At 49.0% G+C, this 24,555-nt stretch overlaps 2 protein-coding genes across 3 annotated transcripts in view; both read right to left on the bottom strand.

Annotated features, from left to right (window-relative positions):
- Positions 1 to 5,953, bottom strand: part of LOC118096134 (WD repeat- and FYVE domain-containing protein 4) — a 158,507-nt gene extending 152,554 nt beyond the window's left edge. For both annotated transcript variants that reach the window (XR_015949956.1, XM_060275113.2), the window contains exon 1: positions 5,774 to 5,953. Coding sequence is in view for 1 of the 2 variants with exons in the window: in XM_060275113.2 (XP_060131096.2) it covers positions 5,774 to 5,888 (115 nt within the window). In the remaining variant the exon portion in view is untranslated. The remainder of the gene's footprint in view (positions 1 to 5,773) is intronic.
- A 2,742-nt stretch (positions 5,954 to 8,695) lies between these two features.
- LOC148685559 (WD repeat- and FYVE domain-containing protein 4-like) lies at positions 8,696 to 23,902 on the bottom strand. The gene is made up of 7 exons (XM_088669443.1): positions 23,727 to 23,902; positions 20,314 to 20,558; positions 13,858 to 13,972; positions 12,125 to 12,234; positions 10,730 to 10,882; positions 10,386 to 10,575; positions 8,696 to 9,169 (listed from the first exon to the last, which is right to left on the bottom strand). Exons 2-7 carry the CDS (start codon positions 20,539 to 20,541, stop codon positions 8,967 to 8,969), a joined length of 999 nt encoding a protein of 332 aa, XP_088525569.1. The 5' UTR covers positions 20,542 to 20,558; positions 23,727 to 23,902; the 3' UTR covers positions 8,696 to 8,966.
- Between the last annotated feature and the right edge of the window lie 653 nt (positions 23,903 to 24,555).

Below are 24,555 nucleotides of genomic sequence, written 5' to 3'. Positions count from 1 at the left end.
AAGTCGTGTCCGAGGCTCAGGCAAGGTAAAGGAGCCAGGGTCCCAGGTGGGACAGGAAGGGGCAAGCAAGGGGGGAAGACCCATCCCCCCAACTCCAGAATTACGCAGGAAGAGGAGGGGCAAGAGGATGGGTCTGCCAAAGCTTTTGTGTTGGAGAAAGACGCGCCAAAAGCCATTAGGAGGTTCTGAAACTGACTGACCACATCACTCCGTGTAAATAGCAATGACTTGAGCACTGTAAATACGCAGCACCAAATAAAAGAATAAAATGCAGAGCTGCGTGGCGTCGTTACTCTGAAGTAGTCCACTCCGGCCACTGTGACAGCAACCTCCTAATCATTTTTGGGCTACTTTGGAGTTGCCGGGATGAGCGTGTCAGAGGCGGAGAAGTGGCGGCAGATCGCGGAGCAAGCCCAGCTAGAACTGCAGCAGCTATCGCTGCAGGCGCAGGGAGAATTGAAGGCAGCTAAAGAGGAGACTAAGAAGGTCCAGGACGACCGGCTACAACTTGCGGAACAGGTGAGAGAGCTTCAGGAAAAGGAGCAGCAATTAAGGGCGGTGGCGGTAGACCTCCAAAACAAGCTGGATGCAGAGAAAAACAAGGCGGGAGGGGCACCCCAAGTCCAAGTGCTGCCAGGAAGGAGAGCTGGGACCCTAGTTAGCAAGTTCAATGGAGACCCGAAGGAATTTCAAGGCTTTGAGACTGAGATTGTGTATGCTCTTGAGCTGCACCACGATGAGTTCCCTGATGATGAGCACAGAGTAGCGTTTATTGTGGAGCACCTTACCGGGGCAGCCAGGGAGTGGCTAAGACCGTTAATTGCAACAAAGAATCCTTGCATGAAGAATGTCAAACTATTTCTAGAAGGTTTGAAAACGATGTATTCGTCCGATAGTCATATGGACCAGACTAAGGAGGAACTTCATAATTTACGCCAAGGAAATATGACAGTTCGCGCGTATTGGGCGAAATTCACCATGCTGGTGCACAGATTGGGGTGGGAACTGGGGTCCCCCCCAATGCAAGCGGCGTTCTACTTGGGGTTGCATGAGGAGGTGAAGGATGAGCTCTCGAGAGGTCCAAAGCCCAGTGATATGGATCAGCTGAGCAAAGCGGCTCTGGCGGTGGGGGTGAGACAGGAATCCCGGTGGAGCGACAAACAAGCAACGCGCGCAAAGCGGGCTTGGTTCCCACGGTCGCAGGAGAAACCACTCCCCCAACAACCCTTTCAAGCCACGCCTGGGGCCAGCCAGGACCAGGAACCCATGCAGATTGATAGCGCGCGCGCGTGGGCTTTTCAAACCCCAGCGGCGCCAAGACGCAAGGAGGGAAAGGGCGGGAATTGCTTTCTCTGCAACTCCCCCCAGCATCTCGTCAGAGACTGCCCACATCGCAGGGAGTGGCAAGGAAGGGCGGGAACGGTGGTGCCCTCCCCCACTGACGCAGCACCACAGCAGGGAAACGGGAAAGCCTGGCTGCAGGAGACAAGGGGCAGCAGCCAGGCACAGTCAGCAGACAACAGCCCCAGCCCACCCACCCGCACAGAGAGGAGCAGAGCCAGCCCACCCCTCCCAGAGCAGGAGTGGTTCTAGAAGTCACGCTAACGCTCCCAAATGGCTATCCCCTGACAGTCCTTGCCTTAATTGACAGTGGTGCCTCAGCGAACTTCTTCTCGAGAAACTTTGCAGAAGAGCACCAGATCCAGCTTCTGCAGCTGGATTTTCCCCTTCACGTGGCAACCATTGACGGCAGAGAGCTGCTGGGGGGGGCCATCACTCATCAAACCCCCCCCATGAGAATGACGGTGGGAAGGCACTCAGAGACACTGGCATTCAACGTCACCACCATCTCAGACCCCCCCATCGTCTTGGGCATGAGCTGGCTGGCGCGCCACGACCCCTCCATCAGTTGGCACCAGAGATGCATCACTTTTGGATCGGACTTTTGCCTGGAACATTGCATGCAGCACCAACCAGGGGAGGGGCCTCCGATAGCCACGGTGGCCACCATGCACGTCAAAGGGGGTGAGGCGATACCCAAGCCGTACTGGGACCTGCAGGAGGTCTTCAGCGAAGCGGAGTCCGACCACCTACCCCCACACAGGCCTTTTGACTGCCAGATCAACCTGGTGCCAGGGGCAACTATACCCCCAGCCAAGCTGTACGCCATGTCAGACCAGGAACTGGAGGATCTGCGCGCTTTCATCGACAAGAACCTCAAGCGGGGGTTCATCAGAGAAAGCAAGGCAGCAGGGGGCAGCCCGGTCTTCTGGGTGGACAAGAAAGACACGCAACAGCGCCGCCTGGTGGTGGATTTTAGACGGCTGAATTCGGTGACAGAGCCAGTGGCTTTCCCCATGCCCAGAGTGGATGATCTCCTGACAGCAGCACGCAGGGGCAAGATTTTCACCAAGCTAGACCTGAGGGGGGCGTACAACTTGATCAGGATCCGGGAAGGCGATGAATGGAAAACCACGATGTTCACGCCTCTGGGCTCTTTTGAATATCTGGTGATGCCCTTCGGGTTGCAAGGGGGCTCAGCCTGCTTCCAGGCCTTCATGCACCACGTCCTGGGGTCCCTCCTCTTCAAGAACTGCCTGGTCTTTCTGGATGACATCCTTATCTATTCCAATGACCCAGTGCAGCATGTGAAAGATGTCAGGGAAGTGTTGCAGCGCCTGAAGGAGAACCACCTGTATGTGAAGCTGGAGAAGTGCAAGTTTCACACCAAGGAGGTGGACTTCCTGGGCTACAAGCTGTCAGACAAGGGGCTGGCGATGGACAAGGACAAGGTGCAGGCCATCCTGGACTGGCACAGCCCCAGGACGCGCAAAGATGCCCAACGCCTACTAGGCTTCGCCAACTTCTACAGGAAGTTCATCAAGAACTTCTCTCGCGTTACGGCTCCCATCACTGACTGCCTGAGAGGCAAGCAGAAGTTCAGGTGGACACCAGAGGCGCAAGCAGCGTTCGAAAGCCTCAAGAGGGTGTTCGCCTCGGACCAGAACCTGTTCCACGTGGTCCAGGACGCGCCCCTACGCATTGAGACAGATGCTTCTGAGAAAGCTGTGGGCGCCATTTTGTTGCAACTGGACGCCAACAGGGAGTGGAGACCCTGTGCCTTCTTCTCCAGGAAGTTGACACAGCCCGAGCGCAACTACACCGTGTTTGACAAAGAACTTCTTGCGATCCACGCTGCGTTCAAACATTGGAGACACTTCCTGGTGGGAGCCAAGCACCCCATCCAGGTGTGCACAGACCACAAAAACCTGGAGTTCTGGAGAACTGCCAGGGTGCTCAACCAGCGGCAGATACGGTGGGCAGAGTTCTTCTCGAACTTCAACTTCTCCATACACTACATCCCGGGAGAGCAGAACGTCAGGGCGGATGCCCTCTCCCGCAAACCAGAGTACATGGAGGAGGAGGAGCCACCAGCCCCAAGGCACATTTTCCCCCCGTCGGCATGGTCCTGCGGAGCAGCAGTGGTGAGCGAGGCAGAACTCACAGCACTGACGGCAGCGGATGACTTTGCCAACCGCATCTTCAGAGAACTGAGAGGGGGGAGGGAGCAGGCAAAAGACTTTGCAGAACGCAGAGGGCTGCTTTTCTACAAGGGGGCACTGTACCTGCCCACCACCCAGCTCAGACGTACGGTCCTCAAACAGATGCACGACAACCCAACGGCGGGGCATTTTGGAAGGGACAAGACCACTCACCTAGTCATGAGACACTTCTGGTGGCCAGGGGTGAGGGAAGATGTTCGAGACTATGTACGGGGCTGTGACACCTGCCAGCGGGCAAAGGTGGTCAGGGCAGCGCCACCAGGGTTGCTGGAGCCCTTAGCCACGCCACACAGGCCGTGGGAAGTGCTGTCCATGGACTTCATCACAGATCTGCCTTCTTCCCGGGGTAAGACCGCAGTGTTGGTGGTGGTGGACCTCATGTCCAAAATGTGCCACTTTATACCGTGTGCCAGGGCAGTCTCTGCAGAAGAGACAGCCAAACTGTTTGTTGATCACGTTTTCAGACTGCATGGATTACCTTTAAGGGTTATTTCGGATCGTGGCCGCCAATTTGTTTCCAGGTTCTGGCGGCGGCTCATGAACCTCCTGCAGGTGGAGGTCAGCTTGTCGACGGCTAGACACCCGCAGACCAACGGACAAGCGGAGAGGGTCAACGCCATTCTGCAGCAGTACCTGAGATGCTACGTCAGCCAGAGGCAAACGGACTGGGTGGATCGCCTGCCACTAGCAGAATTTGCCTACAACAATGCAGTGCACGTCTCCACAGGGGTGTCGCCCTTTAAGGCCAATTACGGGCGCGACCTCAGATCTTTCCCAGAGAGGGAGGGGGAGGAGGAGGAGGAGGGCCCACAGGCTGAGGATTGGGCAGAGGAACTGGAGACGGTGCACCAGCAGCTCAGAGAACACTTGGAGAGGGCCAAGGAAGCGTACAAAAAGGGGGCAGATCGCCACAGGCGACTAGGGGAGGTCATCAGGGTGGGGGACAAGGTGTGGTTGTCCTCGGAGGGCCTTCCCACCAGAGGGAGGTGCAAAAAGCTGGCACCCAAAAGGCTGGGACCCTTCACGGTCACGCAACAGGTCAACCCGGTGGCATACAGGCTGGCACTGCCAGAGGACATGAGGGTGCATCCAGTGTTTCATAGATCGCTGCTGTCGCCGTACAGGGAAAGCAGCAGGCTCCGAGACAGCGAACAAACCCCCGAGGGAGGGGGGGAGAGGGAAGGCAGGGAGCAACTCAATGAGGCCACGGCCATCCTGGATTCAAGGTGGGGGGTGGGGGGACTGGAGTACCTCATGGCATGGGAGGATGCTCCACCGTCCCAGAATGAATGGGTCCCAGCCACTCAGATACAGGAGGAATTCTTGGTGGAAGAATTTCACGCCCTCTTTCCCCACAGACCCAAGCCCTGGCACATGGAAAGGGAGGGGGAGGAGGAGGAGGCACGGGAGAACAGCTCACCATGGCGCTGGGAAGCGGAGTTTGAGGAACCAGAGGATGAGGTATGGGTGTCACCGAGATCCACCCAGTCAGAGGAAGGAGCAGATTGGCAGAACGTTTTTACCCCCACCAGCTCTGACGCCACGGACTTTTTGGGATTCCCGTCCGCCCAGGCGGAAGGGGGGGGCTCGCAGGACTGGGGGGAGGTATTCACACCAACGGGCTCGGAGAGCACTGAGTTCTTAGGCTTCCAGTCGTCACCGACACATGGGGGGGGCCTGGGGAGGGGTGAAGGAGAGCTTGGGAGGGGGGTGGATGTGAGGGACAGGGGATATCGCGAAGTCCCTCCCCTCCTGAGTTCAAGCCCGTCCCCGAGCAAAGGGGAAAGCAGGGAGAGTTCCGATTCCAGTGGGGAAGCAGGAAGTCGTGTCCGAGGCTCAGGCAAGGTAAAGGAGCCAGGGTCCCAGGTGGGACAGGAAGGGGCAAGCAAGGGGGGAAGACCCATCCCCCCAACTCCAGAATTACGCAGGAAGAGGAGGGGCAAGAGGATGGGTCTGCCAAAGCTTTTGTGTTGGAGAAAGACGCGCCAAAAGCCATTAGGAGGTTCTGAAACTGACTGACCACATCACTCCGTGTAAATAGCAATGACTTGAGCACTGTAAATACGCAGCACCAAATAAAAGAATAAAATGCAGAGCTGCGTGGCGTCGTTACTCTGAAGTAGTCCACTCCGGCCACTGTGACAATACCCTTTCACATTTTCATGCCATGCAGCCAGATTCCCTCACACCATTGGCTACATAATACATACCTGGAGAGGGGGACTGTTTAGCGCTGAATTGCGGCAGCTGGGGAGGTGTAATATTGCCTGAAACCTTCAGTTCTGTTTTCCCGCAAACAGTCAGTTGTGCCAGGAAATCCAGCATTTCTTTAACACTGGCATCTTCTTTGCTGCTCAGCGGCCCTTCATATCTGGAAACGCAGATGGAGAACTTAGTTATCACATGTGGAAACAGCAACTGGGCACATTATTGACCTCACAGCCTCTGCTGCAGTGCAGAATTCCCAAGTGCCAGAAGACACAATGACCGCTCCACACATCAATGGGGGGGGCGCTTTTTGCGTGGATGCGCGCAGCCCCCTGATCCCAGAGGGCGGCTCCCTGGAAGTTCAGGACAGGCACCGCTTTCCCAGGTAGGATGCCAGGGGTCTCTGCCTACCCATGACTGGCATCCAATCCTGCCTGGGGAGGTGTTGCCAGGGGGTGGCCAGGTAAGGGGAGGGACAAACCAGCTCGGACAATAGCATTTGAATCTTACCTCCAAGCACCAGCTGGTTCCAGAGCTTCTCCCACCCTCCACACCCTCGTTCAATTTCCTTGCAGGCTAACCTTTTCTCTACAGGTTCTCAGGCGACAAGATCGGGGTATTGGGGAAAACCTTGACCATTAGGGTGGGTCATAAAAACTTTTTTTGGAAAATGTTTCCTCCCTTGATCTTATATCAGGCGTATGGTATAAACATAGTCAAATTTCAAATTTGGGACAAATCGGTTAATATTTAGACCCTGCTCCTACAGATTGAAATATTGCCTCACTACGATTGATGAAAACATAGGAATTTGACTCATTTATTCTCAGTATGTTGAATTGTGAACTAATAAACATAAATTTTAGATTTTATGTAGAGCAATAATAGTTGCATACTATTATTTTCTGCAATATTTATCTGGAATATTTATTATATGGAAGTGGTGTTTTATTGTTTAATGTTTATGTTTACTTGTTTAGTACACCGTTTGCTTAATTGTTCCATATAATTTGTTCAAAACCATTGGTTTTTCATGTAAATTATCAACATGTTTTATCTTAAATAAATAAATATTGACTATGTTGATACCATACGCCTTATATAAGATGAAGGGAGGAAACATTTTCCCCAAAAAGTTTTTTTTATGACCCACCCTATTGACCATGCCAATAGGTGTCATCACTTCCCCCTACCAGCGGCGGCAAACAGGGGGCGGGCTCTCTCTGCTTGAACATATGTTCTCCAGAGCCAGCCCCAACCCCCATACATGTGGATGACCCCGAAGCTTCCCAGAACCCCGGCTGGTGCCTGGGAAGGATAACGCCCAATGCCTGAAGCCAAGGTCTCCCTACATCTGAATTTGAATAAAGTTGTGGCCAATTTGAATCCTGTAGCACATTGTCTCGTGTATTTATTCCGCTCGGGGGGTCGCCTGCGGGTTTGGGGGACTCCGCCTGTCCACGCAAATGGGAACAGCTAAAGATACCCAAGGCTTAAATTAGGACTGACTAATTCAAGACCAGGGAGAAGATAATCAGACTAGCTATGACATCATGTTGTCCAGATATTGTTGTCCAGATATTGTTTCCTCGGTAAACCTAACTGATCCCCATCCTTGGACAGAGGTGCAGATTGGAACACAATTAACCTGGGGGGGGGATCTGGGAAGAGGGGCCTTTAATCACCCCTTTTGAACAATGAACAGCTGCTTAATACAACTACAGTGGTGCCTCGCTAGACGAAATTAATTCGTTCCACGGGTCAATTCGTTTAACAAATTTTTCATCTAGCGAGTCCCAGTTTCCCATAGGAATGCATTGAAACTTAATCAATGCGTTCCTATAGGCTCTGGGGGACTGGCAGCGGCATGCAACAGGGCTTCGGAGAAGGTCTCCGAAGCCCCGTCCTATGCCGGCTGTGTCCAAGGCGGCGGGGGAAGAAGCTCTCTTCTCCCAGCCACCGCTTTGCCTGCCTCCCCCAACACGGAGCGCAACTTCGGATGTCTCCAAAGTTGCGCTCCGTGCCGGTGGTGCGGGGCGAGAGGCGGCGGGGGACGGCGCCGAATCGCAGCGGGTGCTGCTTGCCCCTGCCTGTCTTCCCCGAGCCAAGGGGAAGACAGGCAGGGGCAGCCACCGCACCGCCGCGTTTCGGCTCCGTCCCCCCTGGCAAAGGAAGATTAGCTGTCAGCTTCCCGCGCTGACAGCTGATCTTCCTTTGCCGCTTTCTATGGCCGCACTTCGTAAGACAAAGTGGCGGTCATAGAAAATTTTGCCGTCTTACGAATGCCTCGCGCAACGCAAAACTCTTTCGTCTAGCGAGTTTTTCGTTGTGCGAGCCATTCGTAAAGCGAGGCACCACTGTAGTCTGGCGCTCCTCCTGCCGTGATTTAAACAGTTCCCCCATACTCGTTGAAAAGAGTTAATAGCTGCCTACCCAAAATAAAAACGCAGAACCAGAACAAAATGGAACTCGTCAGATCTGCCCCTCTCTAGGTCAGGAATTTGGAAGAAGCAGGCATGTTAGAAAACCCAGTAATCTGAATATTGGATTGGGGATCTTGGGTTCTCTGCCAAATACAGTGTATCGTTTTGGTCTTTAAGGGACCAAAACAGAGACCCAACAATTAAGTTTGAAACCCATGGTAGGAAATAAAGTGAAGTTAGGGCACAGGTCTGTGCTTTCATACATTCGTAGAAATGTAGAGTTGGAAGGGGCTATGAGAATTATCTAGTCCAACTTCCTGCAATGCAGGAATCTTCAACCAATGTGGGGCGCAAACCCACAACCTTGAGATTAAGAGTCTCATGCTCTACCAACTGAGCTATTTGTCAGATGGAGCTATAAAGATCCACATCCAAGCACTTAATGGGGGGGGGTGTTGCCCCGGACCTTTCCCTGAAAAAAACCCCTCTAGCTATTTACCACTGAACAGGAGCAAAGCCCAACTCTGCAGAAAACCCAAATTGCCATTAGTTTCTGCTCAGCGTTAAAGAGGTGGTTTTCCTAACAAAAGAGGTAGGGCAAAAAATAAAAGCAGAGTTTGGACACGGACCGAGAAAGCGTGGACTTGTGGCTAGAAAGCATGAGTCCTAAGAAGCGTGCATTAATGAAACCAAGAGTCTTGTGACAAAATCCAATAGAATTACTCAACGAAAAAACACACAGTCATCACTCTGTGACAACCAACAGGCTGTATCAACAGACTTGCCTGAGAAACACTTTCAGCAGGAGCTGATAGCCCCCGTTGTTCTCAAACTCCAAAAGCAAGGCAGGCGAGATCAGGTATGAATCCCTCACAAAGCACAGGATGATGTTGACTGCTTCACATACATCATGAGGAGACAGGGAGTCAGCAAGCCTGGACAAATTCTGAACGGAAATTTTGATGCAATCCATAGCTAGAAATAATAATAAAAAAGCAAAATGGGTAAATATTAACTATGGAAGCTCAACACTTCCTAGGGAATGTCCAAGACTGGATAAATCAGACCACTACTTCTTGGCCAGCATCACAATACATCTTGTGGATTGGATCGAATGCCATAAATTAATTACCTGCTATCGCATCACTTCTTTTGTTTGTCATGAATCACTTGCCAATTGATTTCATTTTTTCATTGGATGACTCATATATGATGACAGGGAGAAAGGCTTCTTTCTCTCCACTTTCTTTATGCTATGCATCATTTTATACACCTCTTTCATGTCCGCCTTCCCTTACTGTTCTTCTCCCCCCCCCAAAAAAAAAAAGTTAACAATGTCCAAATATATCCCTTCCTCATAGCGGAATTGTTCCAGCCCCCTGATCATTTGGGTTCCATTTTCCTACACTTTTTCAAGCTGTACAACATCCTTTTAGAGATACGGTAACCAAAACAATATGCCTGTTGCAACGTAGGCTTATGTAATGACATTACTGTACAATGATGGCAGTTTTATTTTCAGCCCCTTTGCTAATCCCTAGCGTATAATTAGGGCTGGACAATATATATCGTCCAAAATCGGTTTGACGTCCATATTGGCAATATATCACGAATCATGATGTGTGTCAGGGCTGATTTTGGACAATATATGGATGTATCGCCCAGCTCTAATATATCAATATATTGTTCAAAACCAGCTTCAAGTCCATACCCTGATAAGCCAGCCAATGACTCTATATAGCTCCATCCTTATTGCAGACATTGTGATATATTGGTATATTGTGATGTTTAGCTGCTGATATATTACAAAGTTGAAAACCAGACATCAACTAGCCCAGGCATCCCCAAACTTAGGCCCTCCAGATGTTTTGGACTACAATTCCCATCTTCCCCGACCACTGGTCCTGTTAGCTAGGGATCAATGGAGTTGTAGGCCAAAACATCTGGAGGGCCGCAGTTTGGGGATGCCTGAACTAGCCCTACATATAATCTGCTTTCTTCACAGCTGCTGCACTCTGAGTCAGTGTTTTCAATGAAGTCTATGTGGGAGGTACCTGATGGGATCTCATTCACTTCTTAGCCCTGGGAAAGAATCTTTGAACCCAAACAATGCCAATACAGATCCACGATATCTATGATGATCGCAGGTCGTCTCCATCTCATAAGTACAGAAGAACATGATTCTTTTTACCTTGCAAGTATGAAATTGTGTTTCTGGACTGGGCCTTTGAAATTGTTCGGAGCACATGGCTTGTGGGGCCTTTCCAGGAAGGGCTGCCTTGGTCCCAAAAGGAGGCTGTTGCTATGATTAGAGACTGAAGGTCAGTAGCCGTGAGAAGCTCCTCCACCCCTTGCTCTTCTGCATAAATGTTGAGCATCGTCTGGAAGTAAAGAACAACAACTGGAAGAATCAGGTGCTAATAGCCAAGCAGACCCTTCCCTGGGCTTACAAAAAGCAACAAACCACCTCCTACTTTGAAATACTTTCCCCATCTTGAGATGCTTAGATGCTCCATTTGCCTTTGATAGTCCTACCTGCACAAACATTTCCTGTGCCTGACGTTCAGCTTGACTCATCCCAGTCTTTCCACCGGCTTCCTCCAGAGGAAAGGCAAAGAAGAAATATAGGCACTGGAACAGGGCGACCGGTAGCCCAGATTTGATTATATTCCACCGGGTTCCTCGTTCCTGGATATGGGAAAGCAAAGCTGATTGCATTAACCCTCATTTAAGGGCTTCTATCCTTTCATGTATAGAAAACAGTCCCATGAGAAAAGTTGGAAAGAGTTATGTACACCTGGAGAAGAGAAGGATGAAGGAGATGGGTTCTTAGGCTGAGGCAGCAGATCAGCTAGTAAATAAACTAGAATACGACAAGTGCCAGGGCTGGCCCAATATGTTTCAGCACCTGAGGAGACCCCAAAAAAAGCCAATGCCCCCTCCCCACCAGAAAAGAAGGGGTATAACTGATTAGAGGGTGTTGTGAGGTGGAGATCTTAGTTCAAACTCAAACAGGGCTTGTCAGAGCCTAGGATAGCAGACACCACAGCTCAAGGAGCTAGCAGTGACCCTACTGCAGTGTTTCTCAACCTTTTTTGGGCCAAGGCACACTTGTTCCATGAAAAAAATCACGAGGCACACCGCCAGGCACGTGACAATGCAAATCGCCCTTCTCGTCGCCGCACGTTGCCGCACACCAGCCAGCGTCTCGTGGCACACTAGTGTGCCGCGGAACAGCGGTTGAGAAACGCTGCCCTACTGGAGTATGGGGGGGGGGGCACAGCTATCTTCATATTGAAGGTACTGGCCTAAATAAACAATGGAGATCACCCTCTCACTCTTCTTACCATCCTGCACTCTCTCCATGGCTGCGGCCCACTCTGTAAAAGCGTTCTGGTATGGAGAGCACTGGCCTGTGGGGTGGGGAAACGGCCATGGAGCCACCTTCCTGGCAGTGGTGATGGCTTACTTGAATGGGGCTGGCACAGCAGGATCGTGGCAGTTTGGGCAAACCAGCTCCACTGGTGTGCCCACACAGCCTCAGGGCTCATCTACACTCATGGGGAAAACTGGAGCAAACAGCAATTTGGGTTTCCCCGTATTGTTGTTTGCTGCAATTTAGCACGAAAGAGCAAGGCAAGGGGGGAACCACCTGGACCTATACTTTCAAGGCATGAAATAAGCAGAAATCGGTTGGGTATGCAGAGACTTACCTTCTTCAGTTTTCAAACTTCGTCACAATAGGACCTTAAGAAACCAAACTTCCTTAAACTAATAGGTTTTGTGTCCCAGCTAATTTCAATATCATTGAAGTGGAAACAGCTCCACTTAGAACTGACTCAGGTAAGTGAACGGCACCCACAGGGTGCATCCATACCAACTGCTTAGAGCGGCAAGTCGGGGGCAGAGGAGGGAAATGTTTTATCTCACCAAGTGATCAAGGGAAAGTAAGTAGACAGATCTCAGGAGCACATAACCATCAGCAGGCTCTTCTTCCTCCTTCCGTTGCAGAAATTGCCACACAGCCAGCTGGGCTTCTTCTGGCATTGCAGAGTGAAAAAAATACACAACATTGGGGTGGGGTGGGGGGAAAACAGCAGAATGCTTAGGTTATTGAGCAGATGCCTACAATACTCTATTTTGCTCAAGGCCCAAGTGTAGGGCTGCTAGAGAACATACTCTTCTCCATCCTACTGTTTGTGTCTCTGTTACTTAGATTTCTGCCCCATCCTTCAAATACATAATCAGGGGGGCTTCACAATAAAGCACCATAAAATATCTAATACATAAAACAGCCTAAAAGCAGCAGCTCTTTACCAGTAGGTCTATAAAAGCCTTTGGTCATGGTTGGCACAGTCCTTTTTCTGGGCATCTCCTTTTTCCTCTGGCATGGCGAGCCTTAATCGTCGATGGAAAACGCACCACCATCTTCCAGCTGTCACCCACAGTGGTCTGCTCTGTGCTTACCTTCCAAGTCCCGGACTGGAGAATCCAGGACCGGCAGCCGTGTGACACCGGAAGTTGCGTCGACGTAACTTCCGATGTCGCTTTGCCCTTCTATGGGCACCAAATATGGCCACCACCGGCTTCGAAAGTCGCTTCTACGCATGTCCGGAAGTGCATTGACGCAACTTCCGGTGTCGCTCTGCCCATCTATGGGCACCCAAAATGGCCGACACCGACACCGGAAGTCCCATCTACGCACTTCCGGACATGCGTAGATGCGACTTTTGAAGCCGCCGGCGGCCATTTTTGGTGCCCATAGAAGGGCAAATCAGAAAAAAATGGCCGCCGGCAGGAGAAAATAACGGAGAAAAATGGGAGACGAAGTGATACGGGGGACCACCGGGAAAAGGTAAGTAAAAACAGGGGTTTCCCAGGGAAAACGGGGTACTTGGCAGCTATGGCTGTGTGTATCCTCCCTCAGAGCTGACGTTCCTCCATCTTTATCCCTGCTGATCAGTCATCTTTCCCTGGAAGGGCCTCCCCTCCAAATTTCATTATGAACCAACACTCTGGCATGGGGATAAAGTCTCTGGGACGGAACCGAGCTTGGTATAAATGGGGTCCCGATTTCTGCGGGGTCTAACCAACATGGACCCATTTCGCCCAGGGAATATTAACCGGGCAGTAGCATAGCATGGGTTGCTAGCAGCGCCACAGTGCCAAACAGGCAGTGTAGGCACCACGCCTTTTAGGGGCCCCGTGACAACAGATCACAATAATATTGATTTACTCTTGAAAGAAAATTACAACCAAGCTTTCTTAGTTGAATATTACCCCACTAGAGCGCGGGGTGGGGGCTCCTCGAGATTTTGACTGCCTAGGGGCCTCCACAGGGTTGCCAGCACCCGGGGCCACAAGGAGCAGGGGGTGGCAGGGAGGGGAATGCATGGAGTACGCATGCGCATTCAACCGCATCGCCCAGGAGATCACAACTGCAGAGATAGGAAAAGCAGAGTCATTCCATTGTCTGGAGAGGTCACTTCCTGGCCCGCATGGAGAAGCCGTTTTCAACAGAGCCTAGTGACAGAAGCACGCAGCTGTATTGAGGCAGCTCTGGGTGTTCCTAACAATTTTGTGCCCCGGACAGTCGTCCCCATGCTACGCCACTGTAACTGAGGTAACAGGAAGAAGAAGAAGCATTCTGAAGTCGGGTTCACCTGCAGGCTTCCCATTCAGCTTCTTCTTGATTTCTTTTGCCAGAAGCTTCGAAGTCTCGCTTGCTAAAAGGTGGGTGTTTGGAAAGCAGATGTTGCCAGCTGACTGATCCCAGGCCTAAAGGATATTTCAAAAAAAAAAAAGAATGGTGTGTGTGAAAAGTTTGAAAGTTGAAATTAACAACGCAAACTATAAGGAGGACTAAAGAAAACAGAAGAAGGAAGAAGGGAAGTCGATTAGTGGGGAATAAGGGGAAAGGGGGGAAGGTTTATATTTTATTTTCATGGTGTATCAATATAGGTAACATAAGTGTATATGTGATATAAGCCTTCACTTGGTTTGGCAATGAGTGTAAACAATCGTGTTATAAGTTAAACAAGTGGAATGTAATTGGAAATGTAAGATGTTATATGTGCGTAATAAAATTAATAAAGATTATAATTTTAAAAAATGGTGTGTGTGTCCATTTGGTATTAAATACACCGATTTTGCTTCCCAGGCATTAATTTCCATTGCTGCTATCCTAGCAGTAACATGTTACATAACGTATATCACCAGCCTCCCAAATCTGTTACCAGATAATCTCGTGTGCCCTGTTCTGGCAGGCGCTGTCATATTAAGCACCCTATATTGTTTAGTTTTGCCTAGTAGAAAAAAAGGGGATAGGAAAGCAGAGGTGGCGGGGGGGTGAGTGCTTTGTAAGCAGCGAAGAAGAGAGATCAGGAGGAGGACTTCGAGCAGAGGGAAATGGCAAGGGAATAAACCAGTAGCGGTCCTTGTGGAAGGACAGACTTTGCAGGATTTAAAGGATGGCACATAACAGAGACTGCAAAATAAAATAAAAATAAAAAACGTAGTTGCAGTTGCATCATACCTTTATGGACATTCAGCACGGGATACAACACAATTTACTTTGTACGGTGAACTTGGGTTCCCCTGGAACACTTGGTTATGCAATTGTAATAAATATATCACATTTCCCCTCTGAATCATGTGGTTGTGAGTCAGAATGATTAAGGAGGCCCTGTAAATTCTAATACTTTCCTTTGGTGGGGGAACTGATGGACAGGGGAAGAAGAAAAATGTTAAGACATCTGGGTATATTTTGAAATAGTCACTTGCCTTCATCAGGATCACATTGCAGGGGAACTTTCTGTGGTATTGGCTAAAATTCCCACGTTGCATGAAAACGTGGGCGTAAGTTAATTTCCCAAACAGAGGCCATTGGAGAGTTTAAAGGGCAGAGCTGGAGCCCACTAAGGAAAACAGTCCTGTGATTATGTTTATATATTACTTTCTGGTAGGTTCTGCCCTCCTCCTCCTCCTCCACCGCTTCCCTCTCCCAATTAACCTCCTTATCTGCAAGCTATGGCACAGACTTTGGGGAGGAAGTCTGTCATCCTCTCTTCTCCCAATTAACCTCCGTCTCCAGGGCTCATCCACATTTCTGCTTGCCCTGACACCTTCCCCCGGGGAAACCTGCTATTTACCACTGAATCAGAGCAAATGTCAGTCGGGTTCCCCACAAATTGATGTTTGCTCCAGTTCAGCAGTGAGGAGCAGGTTTTCCTGGAGAAAGCAGTGGGGCAAATGGAAAACCACTTGGACCTGTGCTTTATAGGTGTGGGGGAAACGACATGTGGACAAGCACTCTGTGCTGGGGGGGGGGGGACAGAGAAAGGAGAATAAATGGTCTGGGCTCAAGAAGAGGGAGGGGACAATGAGGTGGCCTTTGGTTTTTCTCAAGCCAGTCCAAGGAGGCAAGAACAAGAAATGACCAGAGGAGACTGACATGAGGAGAAACTGGAGGGGAGAGGGGAGAGTCCGGACTGGAGGATATAGAATCATAGAGTTGGAAGAGACCACAAGGGCCATCCAGTCCAACCCCCTGCCAAGCAGGAAACACCATCAAAGCATTCTTGACATATGCCTGTCAAGCCTCTCCTTAAAGACCTCCAAAGAAAGAGACTCCACCACACTCCTTGGTAAAAAAATTCCACTGTCGAACAGCTCTTACTGTCAGGAAGTTCTTCCTAATGTTTAGGTGGAATCTTCTTTCTTGTAGTTTGAATCCATTGCTCCGTGTCCGCTTCTCTGGAGCAGCAGAAAACAATCTTTCTCCCTCCTCTATATGACATCCCTTTATATATTTGAACATGGCTATCATATCACCCCTTAACCTTCTCTTCTCCAGGCTAAACATACCCAGCTCCCTAAGCCGTTCCTCATAAGGCATTGTTTTCAGGCCTTTGACCATTTGGTTGCCTCCTCTGGACACGTTCCAGCTTGTCAGTATCCTTCTTGAACTGTGGTGCCCAGAACTGGACACAGTACTCCAGGTGAGGTCTGACCAGAGCAGAACAGTGGTACTGTTACTTCCCTAGATCTAGATGCTATACTCCTATTGATGCAGCCCAGAATTGCATTGGCTTTTTTAGCTGCTGCATCACACTGTTGACTCATGTCAAGTTTGTGGTCTACCAAGACTCCTAGATCCTTTTCACATGTACTGCTCTCAGGCCAGGTGTCTCCCATCCTGTATTTGTGCCTTTTCATATATTTTTTGCCCAAGTGTAGTACTTTACATTTCTCCTTGTTAAAATTCATCTTGTTTGCTTTGGCCCAGTTGTCTAATCTGTTAAGGTCATTTTGAAGTGTGATCCTGTCCTCTGGCGTATTAGCCACCTCTCCCAATTTGGTGTCATCTGCAAACTTGCTCAGGATGCCCTCAAGCCCATCATCCAAGTCATTGATAAAGATATTGAATAAGACTGGGCCCAAGACAGAACCCTGTGGCACCCCACTAGTCACTACTCTCCAGGATGAGGAGGAGCCATTGATATATTTTATGTTAGTTGAAGTGGAGTGGAGAGATGGATAATTTCTGAGGGAAGCAAGTGTGGTAGGGTCTGCCTCGGAGGCTGAAGAAAATACAATGTTTGACTGGAAAGTTCCCAATCCCATTTGAAGGTAGGGGGGTTCTAATCAGAAGTCCCAGTAATGGGCATAGGAAATTACTGGCTATGTCAGTTTGCATTTATGGATGCAGAAAGTATTGATGTGATGCACAGAGATTTTTCTATTCTACTTAATTCAAGAGGGTTCTGGAAGCTTCTCTGTGTGAAAGAAACAAGCAGAAGGTCCATGATGTTTGGGTTATTCCTTCAGAGAAGCTGAGTACAGCTGGCTTAAACGGGTTCTGTTATCTCTTCTGTCAAGGTCATGCTGACTATAACGTCCTCCCATCAGATGTCAAGGAAATAAACAACTATCTGAATTTTAGAAGACATCTGAAGGCAGCCCTGTTTAGGGAAGTTTTTAATGACTGATGTTTTAATGTATTTTTAATATTTTGTTGGAAGCTGCCCAGAGTGGCTGGGGAAACCCAGCCAGATGGGCGGGTATAATTTATTATTGTTATTGTTATTGTTAAAGTAAGGCAGAGGGAGCCTGGGTTTCACTTTCTCTTTCTATCTCTTTTCATTGTGTGGTGTTCTGCACATAGTATTAAGGTTTAGACTTATTATAAGTTATTGTAAGTTTAAGTTAAGTCTGCTGCAACTGGATTTCTTATGGACAGGGCCAATCCTGAATGTATTGGATTTGTGACCATTATGCTCATTTGCCTTCAGTTTCAGTCAAGCTCTGCTGAATGAAATACAATTGCCTCTGGTCTATTTTTGGGGAATCCTGCAAGATGTTTAAGTTTTTACTCTGCTAACTACCGGTATACGTCGGAGTTCTACTCTGAATCATATCGAGTAGGATTCCATGACAGGACATAGGGGGAAAATGATGGTGGCGTGTACAGTGTGTTTAGGGAAAATGAAAGGGTTTTCCAAACTAAAATCTGGATTGAAGGCGGAGCTATATTGATTCACAAAAGGGGCTTCTGCTAGCCCCGTAGTATTTCTGGCTCCCAGAACACAGAGCTTGGGGAAATAAATTGTGTCTGTGTTTCAGTCAGAATCATTGATTACAAGTTGGAAGGGACTCTGAAGACAGTCTTATATCCAACCTCCTGCAATGCAGGAATATGCAACTGGCCCTTATGGGAATCGAACCTGCAACCTCAGAGTTCTCAGCGCCGCTCTCTAACCAATGGAGCCATCCAGCTGAACAAGTTTGGAAGGTTCTGTTCCTGGTGTGAAAAAGGAGGATCCTTGCAATTTGTCCTCCAGTGGCCAACAACTCCCATCGCTTCTGACATCTTATACACAAAGCTTGGGGAATAAATTTTGTGTCTCTGCTTCTGTTTCAAGCAAAGGCTGGCAAGGTTAAACTGCCTTGTGCTGCTGCCCCCAAGCCCTGCTAATATTCCAGACAGGTAGACCTGCACAGGTGATCTCAGATGTGGATGTTCATGCCAGATATTCCCATGAACTCTTAAAATGTCTCATCTTTGTTTGTTTGTTTTCCCTAAACACCTTCAAGAGTAGCTAATAATATACAGTGGTACCTCAGTTTATGAACACAATTGGTTCCGGAAGTCTGTTCATAAACTGAAGCGTTCATAAACTGAAGCGAACTTTCCCATTGAAAGTAATGGAAAGTGAATTAATCCGTTCCAGACGGTCTGCGGAGTAAGCGTTCATAAACTGAAGCAAACTTTCCCATTGAAAGTAATGGAAAGTGGATTAATCCGTTCCAGACGGGTCCGCGGAGTACTTAAACTGAAGCGTTCATAAACTGAAGCATGGGTGTAATTGGTTCCGGAAGTCTGTTCATAAACTGAAGCGTTCATAAACTGAAGCAAACTTTCCCATTGAAAGTAATGGAAAATGAATTAATCTGTTCCAGATGGTTCCGGGGCGTTCATAAACTGAAAATTCATAAACCGAGGTGTTCATAAACCGAGGTTCCACTGTAGTAGCATAAGCATTGATGATAGAGGTGTAGATATTGAGATCAGAAGGGAATTAAAAGCCTACATACAGTACGGATTGGCCATTGCATCATGAGAACTGGCTGGTCACAAGAATAGTTCACATGCGTGTACTATTTTGCAACAGCAAAATAAATAAATTTATATTTAGGAAACAAAAAGAAAACCCACAAGAGGAACACCCCCCCTTATCAGAGGTTTCTATCTTAATATCCAACCAGTGACATATTTCCTCATTTGTTAGACTTTTGTTTTTTCATTTGAATGACATGCTCTCAGTGACTGTGGTTAGCTCTTAATTTGTCATGCTTAATTACATCACCAGGGGCCGCCGCTAAGTCGCAGGTTTGGACCCTGAAATCTGGGATTTCCCAACCCTAGTTGTGGACACACACACTCTCTCTCTCTCTTCCCAACTGCAGCCTCCAAGAAGATCAATTTCCCCACAGCAAATAAGCTTGAAAAAAAATTCTTCTCTTGGCTACAAGATTTCTTTCAAACTTAATTTCTGCAATAGGGGAAGGGAGAACAACAGGACCCTGCAGACACCAGTGTAAGTCTCCGAGGGTGCAGGGGTCACATAATGAGACCATAGTGTCAGGGGCGTCGCAATAGGGGGTGGGGTGCCCCGGGCTCCGCTCTGCGGGGGGCAGCGCGGCTACGGGGGGCAGTGCAGCGCCCCCTCGCTACTGTGGCAGCGGCACAACTGCCATCGCGGAGGCCCCGGTGTTTCTGGCCTCGCCCCTCGCTTCTTCCTGGTGGGGCAGAGGCAAGGGGTGGGCCAGAGAGCAGGTGGGCCACCCCTCGCCGCTCCACCTGAGTAGGAAGAAGCACATGTCGCGCTATGGAGTGGGTTGCCGGTGCTGGGGCACCGCCCCCCGCAGGGTGCCTTCTGGTTTGCCGCCCCGGGCAGCCAGAAGGATAGCGGCGACGCTGCATAGTGTGTAAACCTTCTCTCTCCCTCTTAAAAAATTCCCAGGTATTCTGCAGTTTCTACTTTGTGATCCAATTCATTGCCCAGCAAAACCATTCCTAGATATTCAGTCAAATTCTACTCGCTCACCTCTTGAAACCCATTACTGTTGTTTAAAGGTAAAGGTAAAGGGGACCCCTGACCATTAGGTCCAGTCGTGACCGACTCTGGGCTTGCGGGCTCATCTCGCATTATTGGCCGAGGGAGCCAGCGTATAGCTTCCAGGTCATGTGGCCAGCATGACAAAGCCGCTTCTGGCAAACCAGAGCAGCACATGGAAACGCCGTTTACCTTCCCGCTGTAGCGGTTCCTATTTATCTACTTGCATTTTGACGTGCTTTCGAACTGCTAGGTTGGCAGGAGCTGGGACCAAGCAACGGGAGCTCACCCCGTCACGGGGATTCGAACCGCCGACCTTCAGAGGGAGTAAAATGGAGGCTGTTGATATTCCAGTGGTTGCAGTTTTGTGGGGAGGGTTGCCACCTTGTCCCCCACATGCACACATTAGAGAAGTTCTTTCGACCACCCTACCCCATCCCTCAGTACTGTATGAGCAAGACCTCATAACAAAAATATGCAATAGGCAGAGATCCAACCAACCTTCAGAAATATGGGCAAGAAAGTCAGAAGTTGGCTTTGTAGCTCTGCAGGATCCATCTCCCCATATTCCATGAACTGCTTGCTTAGGGTCTCCCATAGGAAGGGAGGGCACTCGCTTGGATCTTTCTTACTGAGCTCAGCAGGTTCTGTTTGGGTTTGATCCTGGCCTGCATTCTTGTCGGGTGAATCCTCTTCCAGCTGTTTTGGGAACTCTAGCTCAGCCTCCATGCTTGGGTCAAAGTGATCTGGGAAGAAAGACCAAAATGTCATTTTCTTGCAGGGTGTCTTACACTAACAGCGGGACTGGATGAGTTGCTGTGCTGACACAACAGTGCAAAAGGTTTGGGAGCAAGGTCTCCGTTTCACTGTACAGAGCAGCCCATCACCTTGTAGTGACAGTTCAGATGTTATGGCAGTGCCATGGAAGCCGCTTCTTCCTACATTTTTGTGGCAACGTGCAAACCTGACATTTATAGTTCACTGACGTGGTTGTGTCACACACACCCCGGTGGCACTTCCCCTACCCGGGGCCGGAACTGACCTCAGGGTTTCTAAATCCATCCTCTCTGAGTTATGAGTTCCCATATTGGCGGAATGGAATGAGAAGAATCATGATGCTAAGGTAGTGTTGGAACGGGTCCTAAGATTATGTATTAGCAACGGTGCACGGGAGATGAATCTCCAGGTGAGCAAAGGTTGTGGGTCCCCAATTCTGCTGCAAAATGGTGCAAACAATTTAGAGCAGCAGCATTGTTTTCAATTCATTTCACTTCTAATACAGGTGAAACTCAGAAAATTAGAATATTTTGCATTTATTTCAGTAATGCAACTTAAAAGGTGAAACCAATATATGAGATAGATGCAAAGCAAAGCAAGATATGTCAAGCCTTTATTTGTTGTAATTGTAATTATTTGTCATTAGGGGGGTCAATTATAAATGGAATCTAATTAATGAAATGTAATAGCGATATTTACTTTTGTTTATTTTTGTATTATTGTAACTATTTGTTTTATTACTGTGGAATTTCCACAATAAAACATTTGTAAAAATAAAAATAAATAATAATAAGTTGAGGTGTGAGGTGTGAGGTGACCAGAAAATAGTTTTTAGCAAGGTGTTTTGTGAAGGAGGAAAAAGACTGGGGTCCATCTTGGGCAGACTGGCTGAAGGCTGGCTTCTCTGCTGTGGGGTACAAGCCCCTCTTGAAATGACCAAGCTGTAAGATCTGGCCTCCCTCCATGCAGACTGAAGGTGCAGATAGGTGAAGAAACCACATTTCTTAAAGCTATGACGGTCTCCTCCAAGTCTCAATTCTCCAAAGGAACACAGACTCTGGGTGAGTGTCTGGAACCCCATGGGCTCTTGGCACCGCTCAGCAGAGAGAGGGGGGGTGGCACTCAACTTTTGTAACAATACAGTTATTCATGTGTTTGCTAGCCCTAAGTTTGCTTTCTTAACTGGTCACAAAGAGGCTATGCAAGGTAAATCTGGAACGGCTTTTAGTGCCTAAGAACCAGGAAATGAAACCCATCCAACCGTTTTTAACAGCCCAAGGTGGAGCAAAGTGCATTTGATAACTGTATACAATAGGCATAAGGAGAAACAAAACTGTTTTGAGCAAATTCCCCTCTAAACTGGTAGACCCTTTGTGTCAGCTGCTTCAGAAAGTCCAATATGGCTTCTGGAGGAGAGAGGAGAAAACTTTGATTTCTTTATAAACTTCAGAAGTTTATAAAATTAGACACAGCATGGGGGAAGGAGACAGAGAAACGTTTTTCTCTTTGGGGGGAGGGGAAGGGAGGGAAGCGGACAGAGTATGCATTTGCATTCAACTGCCTAACAGTGTCTGTCTCCCAGAAGGTTGCAACAGCAGAGATAAGAAGAGTCGTTCTGTTGGCTGGAGATGTCACTTCACACTGGGTGATGAAATTTTGCACCCCTAACAATTTTGCACCTGGGGCAACCGTCCCTGTGGCCCCCCACATGCGACGCCAATTGCCATGCATGTTTACGAAGGTTCAGGTTGCAAAAGGTGGAAGAAGTGCCATTTACTAGTGCTACACCAGGCATCCCCAGACTTCGGCCCTCCAGATGTTTTGGACTACAATTCCCATCTTCCCCGACCACTGGTCCTGTTAGCTAGGGATCATGGGAGTTGTAGGCCAAAACATCTGGAGGGCCGCAGTTTGGGGATGCCTGTGCTACACCATTGCAAGCCTTGGTTAGTTCTGTATAATTAATCAGAAAACAAGTCTGGGAGGCGAGAGTATAATCTGGCCAAGTTCCTCCCTGCAACACCGAAAACTCAGTGATTTACAACCAGGGTAAGCTGAGATGTCAATAATTTTTTGGGCCTGTCTAACCACTACCAGTCCACCTTGATGGGCTCTTTCATGCTACATCTCTTTGGGTGGTATTCAACTAAACCAACCCGAATCAATGGAACTTAAGGAAAAGGTAAAGGTAGCCCTGACCATTAAGTCCCCCTGACTGTTAGGTCCTGTCACGAATGACTCTGGGGTTGAGCGTTCATCTCGCTCTATAGGCCGAGGGAGCCAGCGTTTGTCTGCAGACAGCTTCCGGGTCATGTGGCCAGCATGACTAAGCAACTTTCCTGCGAACCAAAGCAACGCACAGAAACGCCCTTTACCTTCCCGCCGGAGCGGTACCTATTTATCTACAGTGGTACCTCGGTTTATGAACACAATTGGTTGCGGAAGTCTGTTCATAAATTGAAGCATTCATAAAGCGAAGTGAACTTTCCCATTGAAAGTAATGGAAAGTGAATTAATCCGTTCCAGATGGGTCCGCGGCGTTCGTAAACCGAAAATTCGTAAACCGAGGTGTTCGTAAACCGAGGTTCCACTGTACTTGCATTTTGACGTGCTTTCGAACTGCTAGGTGGGCAGGAGCTGGGACCGAGCAACGGGAGCTTACCCTGTTGCAGGGATTCAAAGCGCCGACCTTCTGATCGGCAAGCCCTAGGCTCTGTGGTTTAGACCACAGTGCCACCCGCATCCCCAATGGAACTTAGCCATGTCCATTAATAAGTAGGTCTACAAAGAGTGAAACCTAACTGAATACCACCCTTTGCCTGCAGAGAAATGGATAGCTCTGGCTAAGAAACACCCCTTTGTTGACTTTGACCCTCCCCAGCTCTGGAACTTCCCTGTGCTCCTCTCAGATTCCTGCCTTTTGGAAATATCTGCAAATTCTCAGTATCGGGTTGGGGAGCCCAATGACACCGTGTTCAGGGGAAATCTCGGTGCTACCAGCACAGACAGAAAGTACAGCAGGAAAGAATCAAGAAGGGGGGAAGGGGGGTTAATAATTAGCAAATCGGTATATGAGTATATGGGAAGCATGGAGCAGATATGAAGTTCTCAGGTGTACTTCAGCCCAGCCTTCCTACCTCTGTGTCTTTTGTCTCCTCTTTTGGCTTCTATGATTGGTAGTAGCCACCCTCTTGCCACGCTGCCACAACCTGAACTCTCACATACGTACTTTCTGTTCTCTGGGATGGCAACTTTACAGAAGGCACCAGCCAGCAATGATCTGAAAGGGAAAATGGAGAGAGGGCAGGGCCGTTTGAACATACCTGGGCTGGCGTTTCCCCGGAGCCGGCAGCGCCTCTAGCCAAAGACAACAGCAGCATGTTCTGAGCTGCCAGGCATCTTAAAGCTTCTGCTCTCTCTCCTATCACTTTCTACTGAGATTCACTTGACTAGGCAGTTGTGTGCTTATTTCCTGGCAAAAGCAGAAGTGGCGCAGCAGAGAGCAGCCCACAAGCTCTGTTGGAGTGAAAATGCACGACAAGGCCAGGGGCTGCTTATCTGGTGGCGCTGGGGGGGGGGGAGTTGGCATGTGGGAGTTTTGCGTAGCACCTGGCAAGAGATGCTGCTCTCAATTGAGAAGGCCTTGGGTTCGAAAGTTGCTTCTGCTAAGAGCTCATTTACCTAAAACTTTCTGAGCCCCTTCCCACCCACCCATTTCCACATGTTGGCGTTTCGTGTGCACGTCACGGGCAGGGCCGGATTTAGGTTTGATGCGGCCCTAAGCTACTGAAGGTAATGGGGCCCTTGATATGTCCAGCTGTCCTTTGTCAACAACAAATTGTTGCTGTTTTTTTGTGTTGAATATATGCTATATGGTAATTTATGGACCTAACAGGTATCTAAAGCCATTTGCACATGTTGCCATGCAACCAGTCCATGCAGAATGTAGGCACCCTATACACAGAA

The sequence above is a fragment of the Zootoca vivipara genome, chromosome 5 (assembly GCF_965207765.1).
Source record: "Zootoca vivipara chromosome 5, rZooViv2.hap1.1, whole genome shotgun sequence".
In the NCBI taxonomy this organism is placed as follows: Eukaryota; Metazoa; Chordata; class Lepidosauria; order Squamata; family Lacertidae; genus Zootoca; species Zootoca vivipara.
Note: the sequence above shows the minus strand (reverse complement) of the source record. Positions and strands in the feature narration are given on the sequence as shown.

Excerpts from the sequence above, each read along its gene's own strand:
- LOC148685559 (XM_088669443.1), bottom strand. The coding sequence starts at position 20,541 with ATGGAGGCTGAGCTAGAGTTCCCAAAACAGCTGGAAGAGGATTCACCC. Across the intron at positions 13,973-20,313 it reads TCTTGCCCATATTTCTGAAG|GCCTGGGATCAGTCAGCTGG; the intron begins GTTGGTTGGATC and ends AATATCCTTTAG. Across the intron at positions 12,235-13,857 it reads GCTGAATGGGAAGCCTGCAG|AAGAAGCCCAGCTGGCTGTG; the intron begins GTGAACCCGACT and ends CTGCAATGCCAG.